The 24,817-nt window shown below is 45.9% G+C and overlaps 1 protein-coding gene across 1 annotated transcript; it reads left to right on the top strand.

Annotated features, from left to right (window-relative positions):
• LOC105892406 (DENN domain-containing protein 2B-like) lies at positions 1 to 24,773 on the top strand. The gene is made up of 20 exons (XM_031562470.2): positions 1 to 184; positions 2,629 to 2,728; positions 3,541 to 4,812; positions 5,305 to 5,450; positions 6,918 to 7,021; positions 8,559 to 8,762; positions 10,724 to 10,820; positions 10,991 to 11,035; positions 13,187 to 13,374; positions 14,198 to 14,307; positions 15,030 to 15,099; positions 15,747 to 15,824; positions 17,129 to 17,269; positions 18,149 to 18,297; positions 19,587 to 19,764; positions 20,931 to 20,972; positions 21,294 to 21,405; positions 21,950 to 22,189; positions 23,197 to 23,283; positions 23,550 to 24,773. Exons 2-20 carry the CDS (start codon positions 2,658 to 2,660, stop codon positions 23,582 to 23,584), a joined length of 3,369 nt encoding a protein of 1,122 aa, XP_031418330.1. The 5' UTR covers positions 1 to 184; positions 2,629 to 2,657; the 3' UTR covers positions 23,585 to 24,773.
• The last annotated feature ends 44 nt before the right edge of the window (positions 24,774 to 24,817 follow it).

Raw genomic sequence — 24,817 nt, 5'->3', positions numbered from 1 at the left:
TCGCGTGAAAATATGACGAGATATCCTTTAAAAGTTTTTTCTACTGTAAAAGTTCTCCCCGTGAACAACTTATCCTGCCTCCTTCGTCATGACGCAACAGTCTTCCTCCTCATCGCTAGACAGTAGGTGGAATGCGCTGTAAGGAATGGAGTGGAATAAACTCTGATTAAACGCTGAAAAGAAGGTAAGTGGGTGTATATGTGACGTTGTCTTTTATATATGTTAGCATTTTAGTTCAGTCTTAGTAACAATACTTGCTAAAAACAGAAGTTACACAGAAAGCGCGTCAGTTTGCGGTTCTGCCGTTAGGTTTCAGGGAAACAATCCTCTCATCCAGAAGATCTCACTGTATGTTTGTGTACATGAAATGAGTTGCTGTTTACATGGCTTACGCAGGATTTATTTTGCATGCAGGTGATGTATCCCTAATAATGGCCGCGCTTGTCCGAGCACTAAGTGCAGAAGTATGTATCTATTGTGTGAAAAAGGAATCCTTAGTTGATTGTATTTCTGTAGGCATTAACTAAATCCTCACGAAGGAAACTAACAAGCAGCACAGCAGGTATTGACTGACTGCTCTGGACCTCTTCCTGCCAACAATAAAAAACAAATGTTTTATTTCATGTTAGTTTAGGCCAAAATACACAATAACTGATCTACGATTTATACATAGATGCTTTTGTTGCTGCACCAGTGCCATATTTACCATCTATAAAGTAAAAGCATGCACATGATAAAGGTCATTTCAACCATCTATAAAGTAATTGCAATTCACATGATAAAGGTCATTTCTGGGGGATGTGGAACTGTTGGACATCTTGCAGTCTGGATTAGGTTCAGGCACACTGTTGTTCACTCATTCATTCATTCAGTCATTCATTCATTCATTTGTTCAGCTATTCATTATGTTTTTGTAGCTGTATTTGTGCAGTTCATTTAACACAGAAAAGTGACAAAGTACTGTCTGGAAAGAATACAACACATGTCAGACATTTCATCCTCCCCTTGTTCTCCCCAAGGTGGTCATCATAAGGGCACTGTTGATGTTTCTCTGGAAAGTCGATATCTTGCACCAATAGAAGCGGGGCATCAATCAGTCTAGCTCCAATCTCCTCTTTTTTCATCTAGCTGTTGTATTGTGACCAGCACCGTGACCCATTCAGGTGTTCTTACATTGTTTTTACAGTGCAAGACTCTACCTGTAAGCCTTGCCACATGGCATTAGGCAGTGACGCAGTGTCTGAGAAAAATATTCTTCTGGCAGTTTCTCTGCAAACTGGGAGAACCATTCCAAGTTTGCGGTTTGAATTCTTCTTTAACCGTTTTGACTCTCCTCATAAAACTATAAAGTATGCACTTATGGCAAATTTAGCGTTCATATTTTAAAGAACACTCTGCTGGACATTCTAATCCATATGTTCCCCCTGGAACAAAGTTGGAGTGAAGCCACAGAGCGCTCTGGTAAGACTCTGACCTGCTCTCCTCCCAGCATGACTTCAGCATTGTCCAGCTGCCCGTGGAACGTTCACATCTGATTGGATGACCCAGAAAGGCTTCACTGGGGGAGTTTGCATGGCCATGGATTCGAAATGGAGATCATAGATCTCCCATTCCTCCCAAGCAGGAAGTGAGTGACAGAAAGAATGTGTTCTCCCTTCTCAAGTGTCTGTTTCTGGAGAGAAACACAGCAAGGATCACCATCCTCCTTCAGATAGCATCTCCTACAGGCATTCTCTCATCCTTCGGCCATATACCACACACAGAGCAGAAATGGGAACAGTGCTGAGTGAACTAGCCCCATTTGCAGACACTCGTTTTTGGCATCACTTATTTCACAGACTGCGTGACTTTTTGTGTTTCAGTCTTGCAATTTCATTTGGAGAGAAAAATCTGGGGAAAAAAGGCGTTTGGCTTATTTAGTTTTGGCTTGAGATTATGGAAGAAGTTTAATTTTTTGTATTCCTCCAGAAAAAATAATCTGTCTCTTTGTGTTTTCTTTGCCAACTCTGCTTTATTTTCTTCTGAATACGGTGCTTTGATGTCAGTCCATCTAAAGTCACTTTAATGCTTTATGAGTGTTCACAGGATTGCCCTTGGGAGCATCATCTGCTTGGCCCCTAGATGCCTCACAGGTGCCAGAGACATATTTCACTGCGACTTGGAATTCACTGAGGATGTTGTCCTCATATGGTGGATTCTGGTAGACGTCCGGCTGTAAAGCACAGTGATCCTCCTTCTGGCTGGAGCGCACTGTGCGACAGCGTTAGCGTGGCTCGCCTAGCGCCTGGCTTTCTGTTGCTCTCTATGGGAGATCTATGCATCAGCGAGCCAGAGACTCCCAGAAGAGAATGACCCAGACAGCTCAGCTGTGCTTCAGACAGACAGAGTTCTTTTCCAACGGCAAGTGAAAAAGGCTAGGTTCTCAGACAAGGCTGACGAATAACACACTCGTCAGCAGAGACCCGTGGAGCTGTGCCTTCAGGTGGTGTTAGTGCTCTGCAACTATGCTCTGTGCGTCAGGGACAGACAGGCTGCTCTGCTAAGACCTGATTTCAACAAGTTAGAACCTCCCAGATGATTTTTCTTTTTTTCCAACAAAAGAAACCAAATTGTTTGTTTGTTTTGTAGGTATATGGAATGCCTGAGGGAAGATCACCATGACGGCAAATAAGAACTATAAAACAGCGTCTCAGCAGAGAGGGAGAGGACCAGGAGACATTCCAGAGAGGTGAGTGACGCCGTTCAAGATCTGGGACAGAAGAAGTGACGAGGTGGTGAAAGTGACTTTTTTCAGTCAGAAAATAATTTGGCCACCAAAGAAACAGCTTATTGGCAAAAAAAAAAATGTAGGTCAATGGACCCGGTTATGATGACATTCAGATGACAAACCTGCTACCTTTAAAATTAAAACAAAGATACATACGTATCCACTATATCCAGTAATGCCAAAGTCCATGTGGCTTAGATTAAATTTCCAGTAAACTGTGGAAATAGCCCATCTGGATTTCCACAGCAGCCGCTCAGCGATCTCGCTGAAATGAGCTCTGGATGACTTACTCTGTCCTTTTTTGAGCAGAAACGAAACGAGCGCCGGCTCTAATCCAGTCCCTCTGCCAAGCCTAATATTGCACAACCGTCAGACTGGAGCACGGAACAAAGACTCTGCTAACCTACTTTGTGTCCCATAGACTGTGTCTTCAGGAGGGACATAAAGTAGGTTAGGTTGTCCATAAGCACAAAGTAAAAACAAATGGTTTCTGACGTAAAACATTTCTCAGTTCATTAGGGTTTATTCATTTATTAATATATATTTTTTTCCTTTAGTGTGTTTTGGCTGTTTCTATTTGTTAAGATTTGTGGACTGACTGAAGCTGTGCATCTGACTCGTGTGAGGTCTCTCAAGTTCTGCTAGTTCCCTCTGGTTTATATATCACAGAGATGTTTCTCTACGAGCCAGTGTTGTTGGTACATCCAGCACACTTAAAGCAGTGCGTGGTTTGTGTACGTCCTATATGTGGCGTGTCTTGGTTTGTGTTCCAGGTGCCAGTCGGTCTCTCCTCCTCCTACTCTACCCATCATGAGGCGCTCTCCACACCCTTTCAGCGACGGGGAGGAGTCCATCCCTCGGCCACGCCCCACTCGCCCCGCAGACCACGCCCTCCTCAGGCCCCACAACAGGAACAGCTCTGCCATCACCCCAGAATGCCCCTCCCTCAAGCTGCTGAGGAGCCGTGGGATTGGCCGGCTGGACCCCCAGCTCTCGGTGTTCAAGCCCGCCACTACTGGCCGAGGCAGGGGGCAGAAGGAGAACCGCCTAGAGGGGGTGTCAGACGGGCACCCTCAAAACGCAGCCTCGCAAGGGTCATTGCAGAAGGCCACCGAAACCCCGTCGAGCTCCAACCCCCCGCAGAAGCCGTCCGTCAGCCGAGCCTCCACCCCTACCCAGCCGGCCTCCACCCCTACCCAGCCGGCCTCCCCCAGCCAGCCCAGCCCTGACGTCTCGGCCCAGCCTGGCCCCCGGCGGCTGCTCAGGAGGGAATACTGCCGGGTGGAGCTGCCTCGGATGAGCCTGTACGTGGAGCGCCGGGCCCTGGGAGAGCAGACGGGGGGCAGTGAGGGTTGCCCCAGCCTGCTGTCCTCCCCCTGCAGCGAGAAGGCCTTCGACTTCCAGGACCTGCGCAAGCTGAGCCGCGCCTTCTCCGAGTGCTCCTACCCGGGCACGGAGGACGAGGAGGGGGGAGGAGGCCCGGAGATCCGGAGAGGATGGCCGGGGCGCCTGGAGAAGAGGCCCAGCCGGCGAGAGGCCCAGGCCATGCTGCTGCGCTCCCTGTCCACCCACAGGGGGCGATCTTCTGTGCTCAGCCGCGTGCAGGAGATAGAGCAGGCCCTAAAAGACTGCCCTGAGCAGGCCCCCCTGTACCCAAGCAGCTGTTTCGGCCCTGGGAGGACCACCCCCAACCCCCCCGGGTTCAGCAAGCCTTGGGGACCGGAGCGGAAACACACAGGCACCTGTGCAAGCCCCACGGACTTCAGGCCAGGTGGGATGAGGGTGCAGAGCCCCGTCCCAATGAGGAGCCCCGGCACAACCCATCAGAACCCCCCCAGAGGGATGCCTGTCAACCCCTTACCCAAACCCAAACGCACCTTTGAGTACGAGCTCAACCACCCCCATGACAGGCCCACCTCCCCCGGCAACGGCTGCCCGCCTCAGAGCCCCCCACCCCCCCTGTCCTCCCCGACCCCCCACCACACCAGGGACGCCAGGCAGCACATAAGAACAGGCAGCGGCTTCTGCAGAACTGTTCTCAACAGGTGAGAACCCCGTGACCCCATAAAGTCACAAAATGGTGACTTAAAAACAAATGCATTTCCTTATTTTCCAAACTGTACCTATGAACACAACAGTGAGTAAAGTAAGTAAGTGAAGTTTATTTGTGTAGCGCTTGGCTGCAGCTGATCCAGGGCAAACTTACTTAGCAAGGAGAAAAGTGCATGTGCAGTTGTGTACGAGATGAGATAAAGGCATGCACAGGCATCCCCTGTTCTGTTTTTGATACTACAGATCTCAGTTTACAGATATTCAGGTGGAAAAAAAGCAGATCTGGTCAGCTGCTTAACATGGGTGTCTGATCAAATTTAACCGCTAAATGTGGTTTTTGATGCTTTTGTACCCAATGATTCAGTTCAGTTCAGTTCATATTGGTCTGTGAGTGTATAATACATTTGGCCTCATTGGAAGCTGTTATGAAATGCTTGAGACGTAAGACTGCTGTGAGGATGTCAGGTGTGTCTTGTGTGTTGCAGGGACTGGTACTGTTTGGGCGAGGCTGCCCATCGTCCTACCTCTCAGCCAATCACAGTTCAGACAAATGGAACCGTCTCCATGCAAATGTGCAATCGGTCCAGTTCTAAAAGCTCCTTTGAAGAGAACCCGTATGAAGACATCAGTGGTGAGTATAAACTGACACTGACTCTGAAGAATATATGATTAATTAACCTCAGTCTTACAAATGTAATCAAATGCTATGCATGACTGCCCCTGTCTTTTGATGGTAAACGGAAAGATAACTTGATCTAAAGTGGACAGTGAAATATGTCTTAGGACCTTCTCCTGTAAAAACACAATAAAAAGCACCTTTGTCCCATCCAGCAGTGAAGTTAAACGTTTATTTTTTTCATAAGAAAAAGTAGCATAAACCATGTCTTTGACAACCCATGACAGTGTGAGCTAAGCTTTCTCCAGGGTGTCTGTGTGTTCACTGTCTCCCATTCATTTCAACAATGAAATGAAGACACAATGGCTCCTTTGAATAATGTCCAAAATACGCATGGTTTTCCCTTTTAGTTTAGTTCATTATAGATTCAAACCACTGGTGCTGTAGTATGAGAGGAATGTGTTCCTGGTGGCAGTGTGTTTGCGTTGCGAATTGGAGAAATGATTATGAGTGACCTCCTGACCTCATAAATCCCCCTCGGTCTCTCCTCTGGCTCCGGGTGCGACGTGTAGGCCTGAGGAGAACGAGGACTCTTGAGAAAAGTCTGACCTCGCTGCTTTCAGTCACACTTACATCAACAGCCTCCCCCCTCTGCAGTCTTATGGCTGCTTGGGTTAGTGTGTGTGTGTGTGTGTGTGTGTGTGTGTGTGTGTGTGTGTGTGTGTGTGTGTGTGTGTGTGTGTGTGTGTGTGTGTGTGTGTGTGTGTGTGTGTGTGTGTGTGTGTGTGTGTGTGTGGGTTTCCAGTTGCACCCTCTCTGGGCTTCGTGCCCGGTGTCGAGTGTTTTTTGACGAAATGCATCAGACATCGAAATAGTTTGGAAGCCCACAGTAGATCCTCCGTAGATGATGGAGTGTAAGCTGTAAACAGATTCCACACACACACACACACACACACACACACACACACACACACACCGCCACTCATTTTAAAGTCGTCACGTGTCTGTTTTACTCATCATTGCAGTGTCATTTGGCCTGTGTCATAAGCCCTGAGGTTGGTATTACGATACAGACAGCATGTTTAACCTTTGCATTCAGTAATTAGATCCCTGGCTAACTTTAGCTCAGTCTAATCAGTTTCAGGAAATGGTTTAATAGTTCAAGTACTCATCAACTTGTCCAATTAAATGTGTGTATCATGTATCATGAGTGTGTGTGTGGAATGTATTTTTTTTTTTAAAGAGTTAAAATGTATATATACAATATAAAGAGGGGTTTAACAAATATCTGGAATTTTCAAGTGAGGTCATATGACATTGAGGTCTGGAAATCTTAGCAGGAGTTGGATTGCTGTTTGGCTTGAGTGAGCCTTTATGTGTTTAGCATTCATTTAAGGGTGATACATGTTTGCTTTGACTTCATGTCAATATATGTTCATTTGGATGCTCGTCCCCTTGACCCTTGACCCCCCTCCCCCTCAGTGTCCCGTAAAGAGAGCCCAGACGAGGAGGTGGAGCTGAGGGACCGACGGAACCGCTTGGCAAGGGATGGCCTGCAGGAGAGGAAGAGCATCATACCACCTCAGGTAACACACACACTCCACCCTCAGTGCTTCTTCAGGTAACACACACACTCCACCCTCAGTGCTTCCTCAGGTAACACACACACTCCATCCTCAGTGCCTCCTCAGGTAACACACACACTCCACCTTCAGTGTCTCCTCAGGTAACACACACACTCCACCCTCAGTGTCTCCTCAGGTAAAACACACACTCCAGCCTCAGTGTTCTTCCCCCTCAGGTAAATTATGTTGCCAAATACCTCACAAGATAAGACCTCAGTCCCTCGCCCAAGAAGGTCTCCTGCAGTACAAGCTCCCGGAGAACATTAGGGCCTTAGATTCCCTCACTGCTTTTAAATCTCACCTCAAACCCCATTTATTTATCTCTGCCTTCACCTAAAGTCCTGGTCTTTGTTTTAGTTTCTTTTCTGTGTTGTTTTTAGAATGCATTGTTTTAATTGCTCTGTCCAAAATTACTCTGTTTTTAATACATATTATTCGATCTCATTATAATCTTATTAATTATTTTAAATGTATTTATTATCTTTTTTGGTATATTATATTATCCTATTTTCTGCACTTCATTAGCACTTCTATTACTTTGTATTATTGTTGTTGTGACTGTCTATACTATGTTAAGCACCTTGAGATTTCTTTGTATTTTAAAGTGTGATATACAAATAAAATCCATTATTATTATTATTATTATTACACCATATCTGGTCAGGTGTCTTATGAGATGTCTGGTCAGGTGTCTTATGAGGTGTCTGGTCAGGTGTCTTATGAAACTGTCTTAGACGACTGAGGCAACTTAGCCTCACACATTTAGCTGATTTGGCTAACTTGTTTGTTTAGCACCAGTCCTACCCAGGTCATTTATATATACCCCCCAAGGTAACAGATCTATCATACCTCCCCAGTGTCCTACCATTTCAGGTAAATTATGCTGCCCAGTGCCAGGTAACTGATCCTACCTTAACCCAGGTAACTTCTCCACTATAATATCTGGTTAGGTAGCTTATAATACTCTTTTAGACAACTGACTTACCATCATTTTTCATCACATATATAGTTAATTTAGCTTCTTTAACCTGTTTAACACTAATCCTACTCAAGTTCATTCTCAGTGCAACACAACACAAAGACACCTCTCTCCACAGGACACGTCCATACCTATCAGCAAATCCCCGAAGGGCAAGAAGAGGCTGATAATTGATTCTCATGAGTGTCAAAAGAACACGTTCCAGCTCTGAAAGCTCTAAATCCAGCTCTGAAATATGAGGTGGAACTAATCTGTGGGTTGCAGGAATCCTAATCGTGTCTGGGCTTGTAGTTTACTTACATGATGAAGGGCAAATGCTCAATGAGTTACAGTTTAAGGTGGGGACACTTACCAGTAATCTGTGTCTTAGAAGCCAAAAATGTCATTATTTTGCTTCACATTACCCAATCCATCCTTCTCTGTCTCTATTGTTTTCTCTCTCTCTCTCCCTCTCTCCTTCTCTCTCTCTCTCTCTCTCTCTCTCTATCTCTCTCTCTCTCTCTCTCTCTCTCTCCCCAGCCTTCTCTGGGTCTTTCAGGTTCAGCAGGTCGTCGAGGTCAGAGGTCATCGCAGCTGTTAGAGCAGCGGGTGTCGAGCGAACGGCTCTTGAGCTGCACCTCTCCCTGCCCCAGTCCCATCCGCCCCCTAAGTCCTGCCCCAGGAGGGGGCATGAGGGGCTCAGGGGAAACCCTATCACCCCAGCCACACACAAGAGTGCCCAAGGTCAGTCCCCTCTGCCTAACACACACAGAGCAGGTTGCCATGGTTGCACTAAAGAGACTAAACAAGTAACCCAGGGGCTTTGTGGGAACAGTCGTCAATGCCATGCATGTTGAAGCAATTTCATTGCTGTTGGAAAACATTCCACTGTGCAGAATAGTTTTTCACGGGTGTTTTTCTCACGTAACTCCTCTTCCATCTCCTCTGGCTGAGGGAGCAGAGCAGGGGCAGAGCAGGGGCAGAGCAGGGCCAGAGCAGGGCCAGAGCAGGGGCAGTGAGCGTTAGTTTCCCCTCACACCCACAGCTGGAGGTGGAGGGAGGGGGAGTGGAGTCACCTGACCGTCTGCTGAATCGCAGTCTGCCGACATATAAAGGATCCCCCCGAGTCCCTGCTGTGCGCTGACCCTGCTCGCTTAACCAAAACTCTCTCCTCGGTCGTCTCTCGGGGGCCGTCCACACGGTGAAACGACAACGGTGGAAACTGAGTTTATGCATCGCATTTTGGCGATTCGTCCACGCGACAACGTTTTCCGTGGCCTGAAAACACAAACTTTTGAAAACGCGTTCCAGAGTGGAATCTTTTGAAAACGCGACCCTTACGGTGCTGTGTAGAGAGGCGATCAGCCATTCGCTCTTTCGCTTTCTCTCTTCTGCTTTCCTTCTCTCCCTCCTATGCCTCTTCTCTCTTGCTCTATCTGCACCCTCCCTCTCTCTTTTCTTTATCTTTGCCTTTCTCGCCCTATCTCTCTTCTCTCTCTCATTCCTTTCCTTTCCCATCCCTCTCTCTTTCCCCATCTCTCTCCTTCTCTCTCCTTCTCTCTCTTTCTCCCTCTTTCTTCTCTTTCTCTCTCTCTTCCCTCTTTTGCTGTGCCTGTCTGTTTTCACTTCCTCCTTCCTGCTCTCCTTGCCCCCCTTTCCTTCTCATATCAGTGTGTGTGTGTGTGTGTATGTGTGCGTGCGTGCGTGCGTGCGTGCGTGCGTGCGTACGTGTATGCGTGCGCGCGTGTGTGTGTGTGCATGTGTGTGTGCATGTGTGGGGTCTAAGCCAACATTGCCTCCCCAGAGACAGTCATTGTTGTACTCATACATTCTGCACTGGATGTTTTATTTATCTTTGACATATTTCAACATTAAAAGCGAGAAGCTGAAACCCAGGCATAAATCCTCATTTCCACACCTCTTGGATCTACATCAGGCCTGGAGGGACTGTAGCTTGAGGTTTATTCTCATTCCTCACTCCTTTGTCCTGCTTGAGGAAGGCGAGGTCTCCTTTGTTAAATGCTCTGTGTTATGAGTGCGCAGAGAGTATCTGACAGAGGGAAAAGGAAGGCTTCAGGCAAGATGGAAAACAGGCCGCGTTGCCATGGGACCAGGCTCTGCTATGGCACATTAGTGGTTTGGGATGCAAAGCCCTGATATTCCCCAGTGGTGACCCAGAGTGAGCCTGAACAGCTGTATCTCTCCCTCCCTCTTTCTCTCTCTTTTCCCACTCTCACTCACTCACTCACTCTTTCTCTCTCTCTCTCTCTTTCCCCACTCTCACTCACTCACTCTTTCTGTCTCTCTCTCTCTCTCTCTCTCTCTCTCTCTCTCCCTCCTGCTCTCTCTCTTTCACATACACACATACAAGTTCTCTCTCTCTCTTCCCACTCTCACTCACTCATTCTTTCTCTCTCTCTCTTTTCCCACTCTCACTCACTCATTCTTTCTCTCTCTCTCCCTTTCTCCCTCCTGCTCTCTCTATCTCTCTCACACATACACACATACACATTCTCTCTCTCTCTCTCTCTCTTTTCCTTCTCTCACTCACTCACTCATTTCTTCTCTCTCTCTGTCTCTCTCTCTTTCTCTCTCTTGCTCTCTCTCTCTGTCTCTTTCACATACAAACATACACGTTGTCTCTCTCACTCTATCTCTCTCTCTCGCTCTCTTTTTCTCTCTCTCCATCTTTTTTGTGTGCACAGCTGGTTCAGAGGATCAATTCCATCTACCGCAGCAAGCGAGGGAAGAGGAGACTGAAGAAGCTCTCCTCGTCCAACACGGAGATCTCCTCAGTCAGAGGTACGGGGAGGGGGCAGGGCTCCGTTGATCACCATCCCACTTAAGATGGAAAAAGGATCAATGGGACCGAGTGAACAGTATCAATCTCTAATGGTGCCATTTGGCAGTCTGTCTCAGCTGCTTTCAGTTTATTGATTATGTGTCTGTATTTTTTCTGTCTGAGTTTACAGAAGATAACAGCGGGAGTGAGAGTGACTCAGACGACCGCTTTAATGGTGAGAATTCATGCGTTGCACCATGGTCCTCTGGACTGAAATCATAATAATAAAAACAAAAAAAATGTAAACCCATTTATAGCGTGGGCAATGCCTTAAGTCGTTAAGCAGTTTGTATGAAACTTCGTTTACACTCCTCTGACTTCTACATCAACTCTCTCTGCTCTCTCTGTTTCTCTCCCTCCCCCCTCTCTATCCTTCTCACTCTGTCTCCCCTCTTCTCTCCCTCTTTTCTCACGCTCTGTCTCTCTTTATTGGCTTGACCATAATTTTGTACGCTATTGCCAAAGTACAGACTGGGAAACAGAGAGAACAAAGAAACAGACTTATACATGCACACAAGATGTGAAAAACGTAACTAGATTTGCTTTTCCTGAGTGAAATACCAGAACTTGCAAAGCAATACATAAATAAATTCATAAATAAACTTTATAACAAACATTAAGTAAAAGGTGAAAGTTGAAAAGCTAAAGAGAGAGAGAGAGAAAGAGAGAGAGAGAGAGGGGAAATACAGAGTTCAGACACAAAGAAATTAGGAAAGAGATGGGGAAAGTTGATATGAAGATATTAAAATATACACAGACACACAGACCCAGATAGACAGATAGATAGACAGACAGATATACAGATAAATAGATAGAGAGAGAGAAAGGAGACACAGAGACAGCTGCAGAGACTTTAGCAGTGCCCATTAAAGGGTGCTGTTCCATCAGGTCATATGAAAGAAAAAAAGTCCACATTGCCTGGAGCACACCGAGGTGCTAGCTGTCGTCATAACTGTCATCACAAAGCGTTATTTATTTATATTTAATAATCAGAGCATTCGCAATAATCACTCAAAATCAGAAGGGGGAGGCGCGTTGAAATAGCTGTTTGTGGCTTGCAGCGCTCGCTCTCTCTCTCTCTCTCTCTCTCTCTCTCTCTCTCTCTCTCTCACTCCCCTGTCCTTTCCCTTCTGTCTGTAGATTTAGGAATAAGGGCCGGAAGTTCTCTATATAACCACGAAAAGCAAGCTGGCTCAGAAACTGAACTATTACTAAGAAGGCTGCTTAGGGTCCAACTGGCCAATTTATTTGATTTGGAATCTAACATCCTTCAAACTATTAAATATTGATAAGTTCATGAGACCACTATCTTTTAGTTTTTTGATCTTTTTTTAAATTTCATTTTATGTTATTATTTAGTTTTTTATTCTGGAGAGGTGCCGAATCCATGCAAATAGGTTCCGGAACGCAGACAGTCAAAAACAGAAAGGTCCAATTAAGCCCTGGTTCTAGAATGTTGAAGTCACTAAGATTCCACCATTCATTTCAATGGGAATTTTGTACTCTTTTATCTTAAATATCGTAAAAAGTATAAAACATAGGAAAATAAAAATAACATAGCGTGTCATTTACAAGACCTACGTGACAACGTTTCTATGTTTAGCAGTTCAAGCTGAACTATTCACAGAACTCAGTTAGAAGAATCAGAGGAACAATAAGAACCCTAGGAGTAACAGTACAGTGCACACAAGTACAAGTGCAAAGAGGTGTTTATACATAATTGGGTTCTTTTCAGGGAACCTTTCTTTTCAGGGAACCATTCTTTGTCTCTCATTTGCTCCTGACCTCTCTGTTGGTCTCCATCTCTCTCTGACTGTCTGAGACTGTCTGTCAGAGCCCCCTCTGTTTGTCTTTTGTTTCCCCCTTCTTTCTCCTCTGTCTTGCTGCCTCTCTGTCTTAATCTCTCTCTCTCTCTCTCTGTCTCTCTCTCTCTCCCTCCCTGTCTCCCTCTCTCTCTCCCTGTCTCCCTCTCTCTGTCTCCCTCTCACTCTCCCTGTCTCCCTCTGTCTCTCTCCCTCTTTTCTTCTCCCCCCTCCTCCTAATTTCAACCAATGTGTAATGTCAAAGCCAACTCTGCCACTCCTGAGACTAATCCATGGTACTCACAAATTCCATGCTATAAGATATATTTATCTGTCTCCTTTTCTCTCCCTGTCTTTCTCCTTTGAACTCTGCCTCTCCCTCTCTGTCTCTGTCTCCTCTTTCTCATTTCCCTCACGCCATATCCCTGTTCTCTCTCTTTCCTCTCTCTCTCTATCTCTCTCTTTCTCTCTCTCTCTCTCTTGTCTCTTTCTCTCTCTCTCTCTCTCCCTCTCTCTGTGTGCAGTGCACATCCAGAGGCTGTTGCGGCTGCAGTCCCTGCTGCAGCGTGCTCCGAGCTATCGCACGCTGGAGCTGCAGCTGCTCCAATGGCAGGAGAGGCAGGAGCTGTTTGAGTACTTTGTGGTCGTGTCTCTAAAGAAGAGGTGTGGCAAGAGCTCCTACACCCCAGAGGTCACGTACCAGTTCCCCAAGGTACACAGCATTGCATCACAGCTACGACTACAGTAACAATTACTAGAAGCCTTATACTTATACTTATATCAGAATCAGAATCAGAATTTTTTTATTGACCAACTATATTTTCACATACAGGAAATTGACTTGGTGTGGTATAGGACATAAAACAACAATGTATATAAGTAGAAATTATATACAAGTTATATACAATATACATTATACTACTCTTACATTATACAAGTACTATGAAGGAAACTACCACAACATTATACAACATACAACATTACATTGACTACTACAATGACAACTAGTACTACTACAACAACCATTATGACTAGCCAAAGTCAACATTGTCTGTGAGGGAGCTTACTCAATACGAAAGCAGCAGAGGGAACAGAGTAGGAATAAGCAGGTAAAATAAGCACAAGTAACAAGATTAATTAACATGCCAACCATAATAAACACACTCAAATACAATGTCTACTGTCACTAATTCTAATGCTAATAAAAACAATAGCGAGACAGACAGTATGAAAAGTGTGGTCTTCTCTTTCCCATGTGGAAGAAACCAACCTGGCCAGAATGCCTCTTTGTTTGTCAGTTAAAGATTAAAACGATTTGTGAGGGTAGGTAATAGAGGAGGAGGAGGGGAGGAGGGAAGGAGAGAGATGAGAGAGATGAGAGAGGGAAGGAGAGAGATGAGAGAGGGAAGGAGAGAGATGAGAGAGATGAAAGAGGGAAGGAGAGAGATGAGAGAGGGAAGGAGGGAAGGAGGGAATGAGAGAGATGAAAGAGGACGCCAGTGTCTGTGGAGTAAAATACCCACGATGCCCCACAGCTGGACCGTCCGACCAAACAGATGAGGGAGGCGGAGCAGCAACTCAAAGCCATACCCCAGTTCTGCTTCCCGGACGCCAAGGACTGGAGCCCTGTGTCCCACTACAGCAGGTAGGACTGGAGCCCTGTGTCCCACTACAGCAGGTAGGACTGGAGCCCTGTGTCCCACTACAGCAGGTAGGACTGGTGCACCAGATATGACCAATATAGTAGGTAGAACCAGAGCAGTATGACCAGTGTATCTGACATGACCAGTGGAGAGGGTATGACAAGTGGACCATATTTATGACCATTGCTGCAGGTATGACCAACAAACCATATTTATGACCATTGCTGCAGGTGTGACAAGCATACCATATTTTTGACCATTGCTGCAGGTTTGGCCACTGTAGCAGATATGACCTGTACAGCAGGTTTGGCCACTGTAGCAGTTATGACCTGTGCAGCAGGTTTGGCAGGAGGGTTGGAGGGGGATTGATAACTGTCTACACCCATCACTAGATATTTCAGTTCAGCAGACATAACCGTCTGACAATTTATCAATTGGTTAATGACTAATTATACCTTTCGTACTTACATTATGGCTGCATTTTTGTAGTTTTACAATATCTCAGCAATACATAGTTTTACTCTATATTGTAGAGTTTGACCATATATCGTCGAGTATCGTACATGTTATGCGTACCGCTACATGATTGATGTTTACCTTATATCGTCGAGTATCGTACATGTTATGCTCACCGCTACATGATTGATGTTTACCATATATCGTCGAGTAACGTACATGTCATGCACACCGCTACATGATTGATGTTTTCTTCTGATCCCCTCAGCGAGAGCTTCTCCTTCATGTTGACGGGCGAGGACGGCGGCAGGCGTTTTGGGTACTGCAGACGTCTGCTGGTGAGTGGGTCGGGCGGTCTGCTCCCTGAGCCTCTCATCCCTCACGTGTGATTGGCCGGACGTGTTTATTCCTGCGGCTGATGTATGCTTTCTCGTGGAGCCCAAATATGTGGGTGGCGACTGCGGATGTGGTCACATGATTATAGAGGAGGGATATTGTTTTAGAGATAGCGGGGGAGCCTCCCATAAGCCCTAAAGGAAAACACAGACAATCTGCCGTATAGTAATTAATCTGCTTTTATCAAACTTCTCTGACTGCTGTTTATTACCAGCATCCGCTTTCAGGGAATAGAACAGATATGTATGTTTGTGCATCTGTGTGTATGTGTGTGTGTGTGTGACAGAGAGAGAGATAGGACAGAGTAAGAGAGAGAGATGCATAGATAGATAGTGAGACAGAGAGAGAGAGAAAGAGAAAGAGAGAGAGAGTGGGAGTGAGAGAGCTAGAACAAGGGTGATAAAGTGAGTAAGAGAGCATGGCTGCTGTACGTACATGAGGAATCATCTTCTTTGAGCTGTGTCTGTCTCCCTGTGTCTGTCTCCCTGTGCTCTGTAACTGTAAATGTACTCACCTCCTCTTTCCCTTCTCTCTCTCTCTCTCTCTCTCTCTCTCTCTCTCTCTCTCCTCTTTCTTTCTCTCTCTCTAGCCCAGTGGTTCCGCTCCGCGTCTGCCTGAAGTTTACTGTGTGATCAGTCGTCTGGGTTGTTTTGATCTTTTTTCCAAGGTGAGCCCCCCTCTACCATGCCCCTCTAACCCCCCCCCCCCCCCCTCCCCCGCCACTTATGCACACACACCCCCTCCCCCTCCCCCCACCACCGTCCCTCCCTGCCCCGCACATGTGGAATCAATACTCCTACACGGCTCTGCTCTGACCACTGCGGGAATGACAGAGAGCAAGTGGGAATGACGGGTCCTGGATCGGATCAGACTCTCGGCTCCGGCTGGCCGGACGGGACGGGCCGGGACTTTCCCACTCCCCTCTCCACCCTGGGAATGTGTTTACATACGAGGGGGAGAGGGAGAACCACGGAGCACTCCAGCGGCATATTTATCTTACCGGCCTTAGGATGTCTATGTGAGATATATGGTGAAGTACCTTTTATAGACTCTTGCCCCCTACCTCTATGTGCTAAGCTTTAGATCTATGTCACTGGTTCTCAAGGATCTCAAAAGTATTTAACACGTTGTTTCATAAGCCATGTTGACATTAAAACAACACAATGGATTTAGTGCAACACTGATGACTTTAGTAGGACAGAGCACAGTTGTTCTTTCGTTTCTGATAAGTCCTCATTGTGTTTATCAACATCATAATACCCAAGGATATCTGAATGCATTTGAGGTGATTTCGTAGAATTGCTTATTTGAGGAGTTGGCAGGGCATTTTTTCCCAAGAACAGAGGAAGTTTGTGATCTGAAGTATGTGATCTTTGAAAACAGAATAACATGGAGTTTTAAACTCAGGCTTTTCTGAGGAATCTTAAATGCTACCAATGTCTGGCCTCACAGCTGTCCTGCGAGTGGCAGTGTAGTCAGTACATGGAGTGGTAATCCTGTTATTGTTTTGGCACTATATAAATATAATTGAATTCTAATCCTGCATGCTCAGCAGTACTGAGACAGTGCTGAAGTGCTGAAGAGGGAAACGAATTGTTTTGTGTACGCAATTGATGACTATAGTGTCAGATGATAGGAGGGGTAGAAGAAGTACAGAGATGAGGATGATGAGGATGAGGATGATGGTGATGATAATATTGAAGCAGATGATTATGGTGATGATGATGCTGTAGAGTTTGATGATGATGAAGACAAAAAATGTAATGAAGTTGATGATGAACATGATGATGATGATGGTTTTACTGATGCTGAAGTTTATAGTCATCATGATAAAGACAGTGGTGATGTAGATGGAGATTGTGGTGGTACTGATGATGATATATGATACGGTTGCACAATGATATGGTGATTATGGCAGTTGTGATGCTGGCCATGCTGTTGTTGCTGATGGAGACGCTGGTGTTGTCTCAGATCTTAGATGAGGTGGAGAGGCGGAGGGAGGTCTCGGCTGCTCTGGTCTACCCCTTCATGAGGAGTCTGATGGAGTCGCCCTTCCCAGCCCCTGGCAGGACAATCAGAGTCAAGACCTTCCTGCCTGGAACAGGAAATGAGGTAAGCGACTGGAAGAGACCCAAAACCCTCGTTTATTTATAATATAAATCCACAAATGAATGAACAACTCAGCCTGTTATTCTTAGATTCTCCTATTAGTAATTTAAACACGCAATCCCTGGTGATTATGTAAAGTGAGAGATCTGTCCCCCTGAACTAATACATGACCCATGAGGTGGAGGTTACTGGAGAGGTGGTGGATTAGAGGGAGACTCGTAGGGAAGGCCCAGGCCAATGCACTCCTTCATGATCATGCCTGTTCAATGAGGTGGATGAGAGGGAGACTCGTAGGGAAGGCCCAGGCCAATGCACTCCTTCATGATCATGCCTGTTCAATGAGATGTACATGTCTGCTACCTGAGCCAAGTCCACTTGATTGACAATCCTTTGTACCAATCCGCTTGACTATCAAAGCGGAGTATATTATATATTTACATATTTGCACAAAGTGTGGCGGGCAAATTAGTATTTACAAGAGGATGTTTATGTTCGCATCAGTAGACGTCTTTAAAGAAACCAGAGGAAGGCAGTAAACTCAGCCCTAACCTCCAGGCTTTGTTAGAGTGGTTGTGGCGTCTGCCCACATTATGCAGTTAAGCTACATACTTCAGTTAGATATACACAACCCAAGACAAGGTCTACCTCTCCTCATGCTTACACACACACACACACACACACACACACACACACACACACACACACATGCACACGCACGCACGCATGCACGCACACACCCACTCACGCATGCACACACATGCACACACATTCACACTTCTTATCCACAGTTATATTTACTGCATGTGTGTGTGTGTGTGTTTGAATATGTGTGTGAATATCTGTGTCTGTGTCTGCGTGTGTGTGTGTGTTTGTGTTTCCCAGGTGATGGAGCTGCAGCGTCCAGCGGACTGTCGTCTGGAGCACGTGGACCTGCAGAGTCTGTTCAGCTGCCTGAGTGTGCCTCAGATCGTCCGCATCTTTGCCTCGCTGCTGCTCGAGCGCAGGGTCGTGTTCGTTGCCGACAAACTGAGGTAAGGAGGCCCAGAACCGGATCCCAGTCGACTCAGAGCCGGGCTTGGGCCAGATCAAGAACACATCTATCCCAGAGTCACCAACTATAGATTTTGCTTGTCATATTTCTGCTCATTTTAATCTGATTTAATGTAGTGAGGGCGTAACATGAGTAATATGAGCTTAATCCCTGGAGATATGCTAAATATCCTCCTGTTAGGGCCAACATTATGACCAACGTTTTCTGAGTTATCGATAATTTTTATGGTATTTATATAGTCATTCATCATAATTTCATCCAAATGGGTTTCAACTGGAATTACGGTGAATTGCTTCATAAGCCCTGGATGATGGAGAAACCACAAACCATGATGTCACACTCTGTCCAAACATCCAGCAACTGTTAAACTGCTGGAGTCGCTCCCTCAGTGCAGGTTTCCCCCATACAGACTTACAAAATGACACTAAACAAACATCACAACCCCACATGGCATTTAGTAGAGATAGGCATAGATTTCTTCATTATACAGTATGATCATATCAGGGACTCCCACCAGGTATAAACAAAAAACAGACAGCTCCGAATGCATAAGTGATTTCCTCATAGTGTATCGCTCAGGAAGGGGAAAAAAAACAACCAATTGAAATACTGCTGAATGTGCACAGCTGTGTGCTCCGATGTGGACATATTTCATCTCTGTGTGTGTAGCAGAGGGCCAGAGGGCCCAGAGTGCTCGCGCCGCATGAGGCCTTTCCTTTCTGACAGTCTGTCTTCATCTCTGGCTCTGAAAGGGGAGAGGCGGGCCGAGGCCGTCCATGCAGAGCCAGGAGATGATGGCGCTGTCTACTACGTGTTCCGTGCTGAAGGAATCCAGCAGTGTGGTGTGGGTTACTGATCTGTCCAGTGAGACCCCCCACTGAACTCAAGAGAGATTACTCTGGCACAAATCCAGCCCTGATCTGCCATGATGCCACTAGTGTCACACATGATGCATCCTGTACCCTTCCTCGGCAGCTTATGGCCTCTGACTCCAGCCCAGCTGCGACCCTGATCGGGCGTGATCATAGCTGCGACCCTGATCGGGTGTGATCATAGCTGCGACCCTGATCGGGCGTGAACCCGCTAACTTGACATGTTTTGTGCCCTCTGCCTTTCTCGGCACTCTGTGAAGCTGTGGTGCCACCACCATCACTTTGCCCTGGTGTCACACTCAGTGGCCGACAAACGCACACTCCGGCCCAAATCCGGCGCTGATCTACCCTGAGTCCGCTGACCTGATGCCTGTTGTTCCTCCTTCCCCCTCTGCAGTACCCTGTCGAGCTGTGCCCATGCCGTGGTGGCGCTGCTGTACCCCTTCTGCTGGCAGCACACCTTCATCCCGGTGCTGCCCGCCTCCATGCTGGACATGGTGTGCTGCCCCACGCCCTTCCTGGTGGGCCTCCTCTCCAGCTCCCTGCCCCGCCTCAAAGAGATGCCGCTTGAGGAGGTCTGTGTGTGTGTGTGTGTGTGTGTGAGTGTGTGTGAGTGTGTGTGTGTGTGTGTGTGTGTGTGTGTGTGTGTGTGTGTGTGTGTGTGAGTGAGTGAGTGAGTGAGTGCGTGTGCACGTCTGTATGTGTAAGTGAGTGTGTGTGTGTGTGTGTGTGTGTGTGTGTGTGTGTGTGTGTCCATGTGTGCTTTGTCCATATGTGTCTTGCTCCACTGTCATGCATTCCTCTTCTCTTCACATTCCCTTGGCCCAGTGATACGGTTGCCAGCGTGATGCTCAATCCGGGGCTTTAGGACACGGTACAGTTGTGTAACGGCTGTTGTGTAAGCTAGCAGGATATGCTGTGATGTGCTGTGAGATCCAGGCAAGGTTTGCTCCAGAGGTTGGCAGATGGTCAGGCCGGGCCTCTAGGGCAGCTGTGAACTACAGCACCCTGGGGAGGGACACTGAGGGCCGGCACCAACGTTACCCCCCCCCCCCCCCCTTTCCACCCCCAGGGTTGGGGATGCTAAAGCCGTTTGGGAAAACAGCACAACTTCCAAAATAAACTAGAGCCGGGCGCCGTTCCAGTGTGCCCGGAGAGAATTTGTGCCGGAAATTAATTTTATGGTGCAGCAGAAACAAATGCCTCTCGAGGTTGTTGAACTGCTCACTTGTGGATCCCGATAAACAACTTTGCGTGGCGTCCTGTCCTAGGGGGGACTGGGATGTTCCTGGGCTTTCAACACCACAGCTCACAGCTGCTTGTGTGGTTGTCTGTGCTAAACAAGTCCTGTGAGTTGAACCCTTTGGTAATGGCTTGTCTATGTGCTTGGTCTGATCTCCTGCAGCCTGTGAGCACCGGCTCGTTGTGCAGTCACTGTTATGTAATGCATACACTGTAATGTAATGGTTACTGTAAAGCAAAGGAGTTACTGTAATGCAGTGTAGTAACAGGAATGCAATGGATGTCATTTCAGTAATCTGATGTCTGTTTCATCCTCTTTCTTTTGTTGTCATTGTCAAGCAGTTTGCCGTTTGAGAAATGCCATGACTGTGTGAATCCATACGTGTGTATTTCAGGAACTTTTTTGATTTCAGTATTGTAAGGTGTGTGTTCCGTTCAATAATATTGACTGTGCGGTGTTAGAAATGTGTGATTTCTCCTCTTCCTTGTTCGGTGACAGACTTTGATGGTGGACCTGCGCTCAGACCGGTTCATTAGACAGGTAAAACATTAGACTTGTTTATTCAAATATCTTTTGAAGTTCAAGCATATCTGATGATCCCTTAGATTAACAGAATTTTTTAAACAAATCTTTTTTTAACTAAATATTATGTATGGGAACATCTGCGTAGTGTTCTACTTCTAACTGGGCTTTATTTATTTATCAAGATGTTGAGCTCTTGCTTTGAGTTACCAGTGTACACAGGAAATACAACTCAGAAGGACTTTAATCTCTTAGAGTAGTTTACACTCAGTTATAACAAAATACTGTGTCTAGGATCACCATGGTGACCTGGCTCTCTTCTTCTGTGGTTTTCATCAGATAGATGACGAAGCAACACTGTTGCCAAGGAAACTCCAAGCTGCTCTGGAGCAGGCTCTAGAACAGAGGGATGACATCATCTACCAGGATTCTGACAGCGAGTCGGAGGACGGTAAGGCCACCATGACGGTAGAAACACAACATTGCTCGTTAGAACTCAATTACAAATCTAACTTATCTCATTTTGTTTTGGCGAAAACATCTGAGAGTGTCGTAATGAAAAGCTTTCAAGCTTTCAGTTGCTTGTCTCGTCTTTAGACCACATACTGAAACCACTGGCCTCAAACTGGTTCTGTTGAAAGGCCAGAGAATGTAGGTTTTTATTTCAAGCTGTCACCACAGTAGCTGACTTTGGAGACCTCCATGATTGGGGCGATGTCAGTGAAAAATACAAAGACACGCACATTCAAATAAGCATATTTTCACATCAGGCACTGAACGAAGATCTACAAAACAAAAGAAGTCCTCACACTGAAGGAAGCTCCCAGTATGTTTTTAGTTCTTTGAACACACCCGTGATGTTTTGAGCATAATGCCCCTCATAAGACTGTGATGATGTCAGTGTGGAAAATCCCTGTAATCATAGTAACTGGTTGAAGTCATACATGCACTTGAGGGTAACCAGTGTAATAGTGCAGTTGTGTCATCTTCTGCAGACAGTCACTCCCTGAACAGTGTGGTGTCTGAGGCGTTCATCCGCTTCTTCCTGGAGACGATTGGCCACTTCCCGCTCTTTATGACGCACGCGGCCGGCGGCGAGCGTATCTTCCAGCGAGACGCCTTCCGGAAGGCCGTGGCCTCCCGCAGCGTGCGCAGGTTCCTGGGGGTCTTCATGGAGTCGCAGATGTTCCACGGCTTCATTCAGGACCAAGAGCTCCGTACGAGCCGCGCCAAAGGTGATACGCCTCTCTCTCACTTTTCCCTCTTCAATGCAGACAGGCAGGAAGCCTTACATTTTCTGGTCAAGATCAAGTTGACTAGTCTCATAAGCCTGACTCTTGACTAATTGTCAACTACTGGAATTTTGTAATGAATTTCATGGTGTGGCTATCTTGCTGATCTTGTTGACATATTTGTATTGTGCACCTTAACCCAATTTTGTTGTGTGCACAACAGGACTTTTTACTTGACCCACGGTAATATTTTTTGATGACTTACCTGATATTTTGATGACATACCTAATATTGTGAGCCATCTCTCACTGATCTGACTCCTTTACCTGTCCTCTTCCGGGCCAGTGGGGCATGAGGCCTCTCCCTCATTTGAACTATTCTGACAATTGACAGCAATCATTGTCTTCTTGACCCCATGAAACATGCAAATGATGGCCAGGTTTAGACCAGTGTTCACGTAGCAGACACAGCGCTGGAGAAACAGTCTGATTCCAGCCAGGTTTGGTCAAATCGCCCTCAGTCTCAAAAGCCAGACAAGCCAGAAGATCTGTTCTGTGTCTCATTATTGGCAGGCTATATATGGGTGAGGCTAGGTTGGAAATGTAGATAATTATAAACTGAGTTTTTGAATAAATATATTTAGTTTTTACCCTGTATCTGAATTAAACGATCTGTCAATAAATCAGACGTGCACACAGCCAGAGGTTTTTCTGTACCCATGTGAATATTTGTGATGATGTGAAATTACTTGATTTGGTGTCGCTGTTCCATACACTAAAGAAGTTTTTTTTTGCCACGAGCTGTTGATGGTTTTAACATCACAATGGTCCTAAAAAGAGGTCTTGAGATTATGGAATTGGACTGCCCCCTTGTGGAGACACAACTGTGGTGTAAAAATATTGGCTTTTATAGACAGACTGGATATTCCTCGTTGTTTGTTAAATATTTAAAATTACATATTATGTGTTATATTACATGCTTTATTCTGAGGCCCTCTCGTTCACCTGTAGGTCTGTTTGAGCTGCGAGTGGAACAGTATCTTGATGAACTCCCTGAGACAGAACAGGGTGGAGTCAACAGGTTCTTCAGAGGGTTAGGTGAGATGCTACATACATTACTCCACACTATACACATGAAGTGAGCTCTGAAGTTGTCTTTGTTTAACGTTGTCTTTTGTATTAAAAATATTAGAAATACATCTTGATTGGCCATAATCAAGAGAGTGTTCCCCTTGAATTCTATGCACCCTTGCTTCAGTTGTCTACACAAACCTGCCATAGAGACCTGTAGATGGCCTCAAGGGCCTGATATTTCAATGAGCCATCCGCTATGTGCGCTAATCTTGTCTCGTTTTCATCCACAGGAAGTAAAATTAAGTTCCTACACAAAAAGAACTGACATCAAGAAACAAGGTGTTCAACTAGAGATGCAAATGGATCACTTTTGTAACATTTACAGTTTGTTCACACATGAAGCCAGTAAAGGGTCTACTGGTTTGGAAACTGCAAATTATTGTATCTTGTATAAGGCAGGTAGCTATGAATATTACAAAAGGCACAAGATCACATAGCACAAACATGACCTGAAAGCAAGAGTTGAAAGTCTAGTTTACAAATCTTGTACATCTGGGAGAAACATCAACATCAATATATCGGAATATGCCAGATGTCTGCTCCCTTGAAATGTGTTGGAATTTTCAGACCCAACTGTGGTTTTGATATGGACAGAAACAGACATGTAATGTCTCGACACTAATATCTGGAGAACACTCCATGAAAGGATGAAGAAACCCATTTTGCATACATTGAAAGATGCCTGCTAAGATTCATGCAAAACAAAATCCCCGAAGTTGGATTTGTGCAAGCACATTTGGAGTACTGCTGTTGCACAAGTAAGCCAAACATGATGAAGCCATTATGCCTAATCAATAAAAGGAACGCTGAACAAATAACATTGTCAGGCTTTTCCTTTAAGGAAAATCAAGTGAATAACTTAAGCCAGCAGCCTTATTGGAAGGCACTAAGATTTTGCAAGGGTGGTTGAAACAAAATGGACATATTGTGACTGTTCAGCCAAACCAGCGTCACATCTTAAATGTGCGGTGGAGAAGTGATCAATGGAATAACACCGTACATCTGAAACTACTCCCAGAACTGCACTTCTCTCAGGACAGCGATGGGCCCAAAGTTGATCATGTGGAAATGGACACATTGTGTCGTTGAGGACAGAAGTTGTTGGCGTTAGGCAAGCGACTGGCTAGACACAAACTACACCTACAAGTGCAATGTCCTTATTGACCCTCAACTGTGCTGCAACGCCCACTGCTGGGAAGAACAAGGTACAACACTAAACAAATATAAAATCACAAGGATGTGGATTTCTGGGCTCATGTCTTTTTCCTTCAGCTTTTCTAGCCTTTACTGATAGGACCCTGAAGATTAGACAGGAAATGAGAGGGCGAGATGGGGAGGCTCAAGAGATGACCTCAGGCCCGACTGGAATTCTGTAGCTGTAGCCAGTCATGAAGAATCCATAGTTTACTGACCAATGCATTAACTTCTTTAAATTAAAGAAACCTACTCTGAAATCTTTGAGATTGTTTTCATATTGTGCTTATGTCTTTTAGTGTAA

This window comes from Clupea harengus, chromosome 3 (genome assembly GCF_900700415.2).
Source record: "Clupea harengus chromosome 3, Ch_v2.0.2, whole genome shotgun sequence".
NCBI lineage: Eukaryota > Metazoa > Chordata > Actinopteri > Clupeiformes > Clupeidae > Clupea > Clupea harengus.
This window is presented reverse-complemented; position numbering and strand designations above follow the sequence as displayed.

Coding starts and splice junctions, on each gene's coding strand:
- LOC105892406 (XM_031562470.2), top strand. CDS start 2,658: ATGACGGCAAATAAGAACTATAAAACAGCGTCTCAGCAGAGAGGGAGA. Junction 4,813..5,304: donor TGCAGAACTGTTCTCAACAG/GTGAGAACCCCG, acceptor TGTGTGTTGCAG/GGACTGGTACTGTTTGGGCG. Junction 8,763..10,723: donor CACACACAAGAGTGCCCAAG/GTCAGTCCCCTC, acceptor TTGTGTGCACAG/CTGGTTCAGAGGATCAATTC.